Below are 9058 nucleotides of genomic sequence, written 5' to 3' on the forward strand. Positions count from 1 at the left end.
GCTGGCAGGGAAGGAAGGGAAGAGGGCCCTGGCGCCCGTAGAGCCTGCAGTTCAAGGCCTGGATCCGACCTCAGCGCTGCAGTCTAGAAGACGGCCTATGGGCTGGGGAAGTAGCTCGCTTGCCCAGCATGCACAGAGCTCTGGATTCAATCCCCAGCACTGCATAAACCAGAATACACCTATAAGCCCAACACTTGGGAGGTGGAGGCAGGAGGATCAGAAGTTCAAGGTCCGCTTGGGCTACATAAGACCCTATCTCAAAATTTAAAAAAAAGGGCCGGGCCTGACTTGCCAATGTAGGGTCCCCCGGTGGCTGTTAGTGGTCACTGCCACCCACACCCCCCCCCACTCTGGGAGCTGACTTCTCAGTGCATTTCTTCTGCCTGCAGAACCTTTTCCTCCAGTTCGATGTGGACAAGTCGGGCACCATGTCTTCCTATGAGCTTCGGACCACACTGAGCGCGGCAGGTAAAGAAAGGCCTGGACGCGGGGCCGTCTGTGGCCCGTCAGTCATGCTGCTGCTGATGGTCACTCACCGCGTGGCGCTGGCAGGTGGGGGGCCCTGGCAAATCTTCTGCCACCGCTTGGGAGGTGGTCCCCTAAGCTAAGCGGACACTTCTTAAGGCCACAGACCTGAGTGTCGTGTCATGCCAGGCCTTCCTTGGTCCCCAAGCCTCACTTCCTTAGCCCAGGATTCTTGTGTTAAAAACATCTGTGAAAAGGGAAAAGGGGCTTTAAGATGTAGCCTCTGGGGGCTAAGGATGTAGCTCAGTTGGTAGAGCGCTTGTCGCGTATGCAGGAAGCCCTGGGTTCAAAGTCCAGCCCCGCCCAAACTGGGCATGGTGGTGCGCACCTGGTCTCCCAGGCAGGAGACTCAAAAGTCCAATGTCGTCCTCAATTATGTAGTGAGTTCAAGGTTACATAGAATGATCGGGGCTGTCCCACCCTAGCCCCTCAACCTCTGGCAATATATTCCTGCCAGCAGAGCAAGAGTGACTATATTGGTAGCCCTCTAACTTGTGCCTTGGGATGGCAGTGATTACAGAGGAAATAGAGCATGCCCCGCCTAGGGTTTGGGGAGCCAGCGTGTCCTCCTGTGGCCCCATCTTTGGCTTTGTCAGGAGGAGACTGTGTCTCATCCAGATGATTCCATTTATACCATGCCCCACTTCACAAAGGATAGGCTCCTGGTGGTGTATTCTTGTCGCTGAGGCTTGGTGACCTGCATTCCCAGCCACAGCCTTCAGTGCCCTGCACAGCCTGAGCCCAGCCCAGGCAGCAGTTGGTCCAGGGGTCCCCTCCCGGGGAACCAAGCATCCAGAACATTCCCAGCTTTGTGGTCTGATAAGGACATGGAATGTTACAAGCCAGACCTACTTTCTCTGGTCCTTTGTGAGAAAGCAGAACATTAGATGTTAGAAATGGAGGGAGTTGCCCGGTTTTCTTTCTTTCTTTCTTTCTTTTTTTTTTTTTGTTTGTTTTTTTTAAAGGTAGGGTCTCACTCTGACCTGGAACTCACTATGTAGTCTCAGGGTGGCCTCAGGCAATCCCCCTACCTCTGCCTCCTGAGTGCTGGGATTAAAGGTGTGCGCCACCATGCCCGGCTTTAGCCTGGTTTTCTTAGGGACTGAAGACCATGTCCAGAGCAGGAGGGATGGAGCAGGGGACCAGGGGACACAACCAATCTCAATTTGGTATGGGAGAGCGGCTGCCCTCTCTCGCCCCTACAGTCCCTTGGAGACAAACGTAGAGTCCAGGGGCTGAGGAAATGGCTTAGCAGTTAAGGCATGTGCCTGTGAAGCCTAAGGACCCCAGTTCAATTTCCTAGGACCCATGTAAGCCAGCTGCACAATGGGCACCTGCATCTAGAGTTCGTTTGTGTTTTGGGATGGCAGTGATTACAGAGGAAATAGAACATGCCCCGTCTGGAGCCCTGGTGTGCCTATTCTCCCTCTCTCTCTCTCTCTCTCTCTCTCTCTCTCTTTCCCCATCTTCCTCTCAAATAAATAAGTTAAATAAAATATTTTTTAAAAACGTAGAGTCCAGGCAGGGCCCTAGCCAGTTCCAGCACAGTAGCTCCGCAGACTTTGCTCTGAGCCTGACTGGCCTCTGCCTGTGGGAAGAAAGAGGCAAAAGACCCCAGATTCCCTTCCGAAAGCTCCTGTGAACACGCGAATGGAGCGCATGCTCTCAGCCAGTAAGAGCGTGGACTGGGAGCCCAAGCACTGAAAGCCAGACCGAGAAGGACCTTCACCCAAAACCTTTATTTGATGAGAGAAGAAACTGAAGCCCAAAGAAGAGAAGCCACACGCCTGTGGCCAGAGAAAACAACAGGGTGCCCCTGGCCTGACACTGTTGTGTGGCACTGCCCTCCAGGGTGATGCAAGGGGCGAGCTCCGTCCAGCTCCCCTCACTGTGGATGGCAGCACTTCTGGGAGACATCTCTAGGACTCTTGGTTTAAAATGTGAGAAACACCCACTGACTCCAAATGCCAGCCCTGCCCGCCATCCCCCAGGCCCCTGCAGGTGGAAGTGAGCTCAGATGGACCTGAAGGAAACCCCACGGAGCTCATAGCACCCAGGACTTAAAACCTAGGTGTGATACTGGCATCAAAACCATCACTGTGGGGCTGGAGAGATGGCTTAGTGGTTAAGCACTTGCCTGTGAAGCCTAAGGACCCCGATTCGAGGCTCGATTCCCCAGGACCCACGTTAGCCAGATGCACAAGGGGACGCACACATCTGGAGTTAGTTTGCAGCGGCTGACGCTCCCATTCTCCCTCTCTCTCTCTCTCTCTCTCTCTCTGCCTCTTTCTCGGTCTGTTGCTCTTAAATAAATAAATAAAAATAAACAAAAATTTTTAAAAAACAGCACTGTGACATGGTGGCACATGTTTTTAATCCCAGCACTCAGGAGGCAGAGGTAGGAGGATTGCTATAAGTTCAAGGCCACCCTGAGACCACCCAGGTAAAACCCTATCTAGAAAACAAAACAAAATAAAAAAACGGGCCCTGTGAACCCACTAAGCCTAGATGCCTTATACCCAAACGGCTCCCCTGGGAGCTTACATCACCCTACACAGCACATCCTCATCAAGTCCCCGAGGACGGGGGTCACAAGCTTGGTGCGACAACCACTCACTGCTGTGACCTAGAAGCCCAGAGCTGTGCGTTTGCTGAGGGCTGCTGTCTCTGCGCAGGCTTCCAGCTGAGCGGCCACCTCCTGCAGCTCCTCGTGCTCAGGTACGCGGACGAGAGCTTCCAGCTGGACTTCGAGGACTACCTCAACTGCCTGGTGCGGCTGGAGAACGCGAGCCGTGAGTGGCCTTGGGCCCCCTGAGTGTCTCCAATCCCTCCCCATGAGTATATAAGAAACAAGCTGGCGGACCTTGGGGATAGCTCAGTTGGTAAAGTGCTTGATTGCACAGGCATGAGGACCTAAGTACTATTCCCAGAGCCCACGGGAAAAAATACCAGGAATTCTTATAATACCAATGCTGGGGAGGTAGAGACAAGTGGATTCCTGAGGCCCACTGGGCAGCCCTCTAGCCTTCTTGAGATCCACACCAGTGAGAAAGCCTGTCTCAAAAAAAATAAAATAAAAAAAAAAATAGCCAGGCATGGTGGCGCATGCCTTTAATCCCAGCCTGGACCAGTGAGACCCTACCTCGTAAAAAAAAAAAAAAAAATAGTGGGGAAGATGGTGTCTGGGAAGAACACCCAAGGCTGTCCTCTGGCCTCCACCTGCCTGTGTACACATGCACACATACCAGAGTACACAACACACACGGAAACCCCTTTCACTCAGGGATCTTTACGTTAGATCGGCTGGGTACTTCTGAAACCATCAAGATTTGGCCCAGCGTTATTTCAACTTCTTTTTTTTGGTGGGAGGGTTTCGAGGTAGGGTCTCACTCTAGCCCAGGCTGACCTGGAATTCACTATGTAGTCTCAGGGTGGCCTTGAACTCACAGAAAGAAATCCTCCTTCCGCTGCCTCCCAAGGGCTAGGATTAAAGACATGAGCCACCACCCCCAGATTTATGAGGGGAACTTTTAAAAGTTGTTGGGATAGAGAGGTGTGGGTATAGATAAGAGGTTGAGCACTTGCTTGCTTGCATGAGACCCGTGGTTCTAGCAACATCAAGAGTGACAGAGAGAGTTGTGAGGACCAGGTCTCAGGTAGGACAGTAAAGTTAGAATCCCAAGGGTGGTACACAGTGCCAGGGTTTATAGACTCTCCAGGAACTTCTAGCACTTGACAGCTCATGATTCTTCTATGAACAAATCTTGAGGCTCTATTCTTCCCTGCAGTGGATAGACTTGGTTTTAGCACAATCGCCTTGCTGTTTGTCCTTCTAGCAAAATTCTCTACTAATTCTTATCATTATTGGTTGCCTAGTCCCCGCTGAAATGTTCAGGTTGGTGACAGTACACTGTCATTGCTTGATTCCCTGAGCATCCACACAGGCCCCACGGCTGCATTCGGTTGTGGTGGCTTCCATCGCCTCTGCTCTGGGACAGTCCCCTGCTCCCTTCTTAAAGAAAAAAAATTTTTTTTACTTTAGTTTTATTTATTTATTTGAGAGAGATAGAGGAAAAAAAGAGGCAGAGAGAGAGGGAGAAAGAGAGTGGGTGTGCCAGGGCCTCCAGCCACTGCAAACTCCAGATGCATGTGCCCCCTTGTGCATCTGGCTTGCACGGGTCCTGGGAAATTGAACCGAGGTCCTTTGGCTTTACAGGCAAATGCCTTAACTGTCAAGCCGTCTCTCCAAGCCCCCTGCCCCCTTCTTTACTCAGATTGGCCGAATCTCCTCTAGAGGGGAAGACTGCAGCCCGGAGAAGATGGTGCCCTTCTCGGACCACACAATGTGGTAGACAGCAGCTGGCTGGCCCGGCTCTCCTTCCCACACCTCACATCTCCTGCGTGTGGCAGCGCCCACAGTCCTTCCCTGAAGGACATGTGTAGAGAGAGAGAAAAAAAAAAAAAACAGCTGAAAGATCCATGCTGTACATATTGTGGGATCTGTAACTCTCCTAAAAGGTTAAAACAGAAATGCTATAGATCTGGGAGCTGGCCAGCCAGACTCTGGCGGCTCTTCTAAGGCGGCTACTTTAAGGCAGGAATTGGAGCCTCTTTGGTGGCAGAGGCCCGCCTGCTGCGCAGGGACGCTGACCCCCACCAGAGGGAGTAGCTCCCCACAGTCTTTTTTTTATTGACAACTTCCATAATTGTAAACAATATCCCATGGTACCCCCACAGTCTTCACCCAGGCTCTGGGGACTCCTTAAGTCTGCTAAGGAGACGGTTTCCTCCCTTCACGGTGCCTTGCTGTCTCTCCCAGCAGGGGTGTTCCAGGCTCTCCGTGTGAAGAACAAGGACTTCATCCATCTCAATATAAACGAGGTACAGCCACCCGACCTCCTGCTCAGGGTCCCAGCCAGGCCTGGCAGAGGGCGCATGCTCCACCGTCGTTGCTGGGTGGGCCACACCCAAGGGCTCATGCCCGCAGCAGCGATCCCAGCAGGGCCGCAGCTCATGTTTCCGAGGCGCTGTTCACTTGGCAGTTGATGCCATCCGCAATAGTCTTACCAGTTGAGCGCCAGGAGTGGTCCCATTTTGCTGAGTTGGAAACTGAGGAATTGATCAGTGAATCGCCCTGAAGGATGTGCGCGAGCAAGCCAAGCCTGCGTCACCTTGTCTCCTGCCTGCCGTTGAGCTTTTCCTGCCTCTGCCTTCCAGTGTGTGACCCATCGTCTCCTTGCCCTGGACTGTCTGTGGCTCCCGTGGTGCCATGTGTATACACACACACACACACACACACACACATGCACGCACACACACACACCCCTCCAAACTGAGAAGAGTGCTAAGCAAGGTGGCACAAGCCTATAATGTCAGCACATGGGAGGCTGATGTAGGAAGTTCTAGAGTTCCAGGCCAACCTGGGCTCCATCTAGAAAAACCATGTCACAAAAGAAAGGACAGAAGGAAAGCAGGGAGCAAGGGAGGGAGGGAGGGAGGGAGGGAAGGAGGAAAAAGAAGGGAAAGGAAAGAAGCAGGAAACTGAACTTACACCTTTTACATGTAGGACACACTTAGTAACTGTAACTCTGGCTGCGTGAAATGCCTCAGGATCCCAGAGAAAGGTGCCTGCCCTCAGGACGCTCCCTCAGGAAGCAGGAGGGACCAGAGGCCCATCTGGGTTTCCGACTTCTTGCAAGGCTTTCCTCACTTTGACATGGGGAGAGAAAGTGTGAGGGACAGAGGGAAGGACGGTGCCTTTGACCAAAGTCTCTAGAGAAACAGAAGTGTGAAGGAAGCGGCCATCACCGTGGGTTCAGGGTACCCCAGCCACCCGCAGCATCCTTCAGTATGGGGTGGAAAGGTGACCCTGCCCTGCCGCCAGCTTCACTCCGCAGGGCCAGCGAAACCTTCCACATCTAGCTTTACCCTTGCTGTCCATCAGCCCCACCAGGGAGATTGAAAATCCAGATGTCCCAGCTGGGTCCACATCAATAAAATATGAATCTCTAGAGGCAGGACCCCAGCACACGTCTAAAATTCCTCCAGTGAGCCCAGATGTAACCACATGGGAGCTCAAGTCTCTTTCTCCCTGTGGGGACAATGGGAGCTGCTGCAGGCTGAGCTACCTAGCCATCTCTCTCAGCTACAAGAGCCAGGGTTCTGCTCATGCACGCCTGGGGAGAAGGGCAGGGAAAGGAGGGAGAGACCTTCCTACGCGATCACATTCTGAAGCTGCCTGATGGGAAGGAGAGGACGAGTTCGGACACGTAGGGAACCCATGCTGCTTCCTGCTGGCTCACTTGTAAATAGCCTGAACCTGTTTCCCCCTTCTGCAGCCCCACCACAGCAGAGCCACTTTTCCCCCCAGGGTGTTTGGGGGCCGAGGGGGCCATCTCCTTCAACAGGGAGTGTCATAGTTAACTTTCTGTTGCCAGGACAAAACACCTGACCAAGAGCAGTTACTGGGAGAAAGTGTGTATTTTGGCTTACAGTCTCCAAGGCAAGCTTTATCACAGCAGGGAGAGGATGGCAGAGGAGGGCCATCCCTTCTGCCATAGCAGCTGCCAGAAAGCACCAAGAGGGTGAAGCCAGCTCTGGCAATGGAGAGCTGGGTTTAACACTCATAAGTCTGCCCCCAGCCACACAGCTCCTCCAGCAAGGCTCCACTTCCCAAACCGCCACCAGCTGGGGACCTAGCATTCAAAACACACGAGTCTATGGGGGATGTCCATGCAAACCACCACAGGGAGAAAACATAGTTTCCTTCTCTAAAGGCTTCAGAGCTTTGGCCCTTTGGAGGTCTTGAAGTGCTGAGAATTCATTTAGTTGGTTTTTTTTGTTTGTTTGTTTTAATGGTTTCATGTTGAGGCAGAGTCCAAATTTGCCTGCAAAATGATCAGACAGCAGAGCTGAGGAGATAAGTAAGTTGATAAAGTGCTTGCCATGTAAGCACGAGCACCTGAGTTTGATTTCTTGGAAAAAATATCAGGTGTAGGGCTGGAGAGATGGCATAGTGGTTAAGGCGCTTGCCTGTGAAGCCCAAGGACCCATGTTCAACTCTCCAGATCCCATGTAAACCAGATGCACAAAGGTGAGGCAAGCGCAAGGTTGCACCTTCCCATGAGGTGGCAAAAGCATCTGGGGTTTGATTTCTGTGGCTGAGGCCCTGGTGCACCAATTCTGTCTCCCTCCCTCCCTCTCTCCCTCTCTCCCTCTCTCCCTCCCTCCCTCTCTCCCTCTCTCCCTCCCTCCCTCTCTCCCTCTCTCCCTCTCTCCCTCCCTCCCTCTCTCCCTCTCTCCCTCCCTCCCTCTCTCCCTCCCTCCCTCTCTCCCTCTCTCCCTCTCTCCCTCTCTCCCTCTCTCCCTCTCTCCCTCCCTCCCTTTCTCCCTCTCTCCCTCTCTCCCTCTCTCCCTCCCTCCCTCTCTCCCCCCGCACCTGTAAAAAAAATACCAGGTATAGTGGTGTGTGCCTGTAGTCCCAACACTGGAAAGGTAGAGACAGGTAGGTTTCTGGAACTTGCTGGCCAGCTTGGCCAGCCTAATTGGATAGTCCCAGGCCAATGAGTGGACCTGTCTCAAAGGAGGTGCATGGTGTTCCTGAGGTTGACACCCAAGGTTGTCCTCTAGCCTCCACATGCATGTACACGCACACACATGTGCACATACATGCACACATACATATACAGTGCCATGCATACACACACGCAGTTAGAAATCAGACAGCACAGCTCCCGTGACATAAGCAAACTGGAGTCACACCTGTAGCTGCGTGGAAGGCGCCTAGCAGGACAAACCATCATCTCTTTCTCTTCATTTCTAGTTTATCAGCCTGACCATGAACATCTGAGGCTGCCTTGGCGGGGCGCCACCATCCGGCTGAGTCTCAGCTGTGGGACATTGGACCTCAAAGCTTCTGTTGCTGGAGCACGGTCAAGCCCACAGCTCTCTCCTTGCTTTGTGTTGTCCTCTTCCCCATCTGGATCTGCAAGAACCAAGTGATTCTTGAGTACTTCGTTATCAAATTTCTGCCTCACGAGGACCAAAGGCCCCACCCGCACCTGTGCCCAGGACTGGGCTAAACACCCCTCCTTCCGCTGTCCCCTCCACCTATTAAACGCTCCATGTTCCAGTACCCTGAGTCCTGGCTTCCATGTGCTTCAGCCATCAGGGTGCCCTCATGGTTCCAGCCCACTCATATACTTATTTATTTTTGCGGTTTTTCAAGGTAGGGTCTCACTCTAGCCCAGGCTGACCTGGAATCCACTATGTAGTCTCAGGGTGGTCTCAAACTCACGGTGATCCTCCTACCTCTGCCTCCCGATTGCTGGGACTAAAGTGTGCACCACCACGCCCGATTCCATCCTATTCAAACAGCCAAAATGTCTGTTATGCTTCGTGTGTGCGTGTTCACATGTGTGTGCATGTATGTGCATGTGTGTGCTTATGGAGGCCAGACGATAACCTCAGTTGTCCTTCCTCAGATATGCTGCCCACCTCTTTTTTTAATTTTGCTTAAAACCCATTGATTTAT

General features: G+C 52.6%; 1 protein-coding gene across 1 annotated transcript in view; it reads left to right on the forward strand.

Annotated features, from left to right (window-relative positions):
- Capn9 (calpain 9) overlaps positions 1-8639 on the forward strand; it is a 49049-nt gene extending 40410 nt beyond the window's left edge. The window contains exons 17-20 of the mRNA XM_045150873.1: positions 390-468; positions 3201-3317; positions 5348-5406; positions 8348-8639. Of these exons, the coding sequence (XP_045006808.1) occupies positions 390-468; positions 3201-3317; positions 5348-5406; positions 8348-8374 (282 nt within the window). The 3' untranslated portion in view covers positions 8375-8639. The remainder of the gene's footprint in view (positions 1-389; positions 469-3200; positions 3318-5347; positions 5407-8347) is intronic.
- The last annotated feature ends 419 nt before the right edge of the window (positions 8640-9058 follow it).

The sequence above is a fragment of the Jaculus jaculus genome, chromosome 5 (genome assembly GCF_020740685.1).
Source record: "Jaculus jaculus isolate mJacJac1 chromosome 5, mJacJac1.mat.Y.cur, whole genome shotgun sequence".
NCBI lineage: Eukaryota > Metazoa > Chordata > Mammalia > Rodentia > Dipodidae > Jaculus > Jaculus jaculus.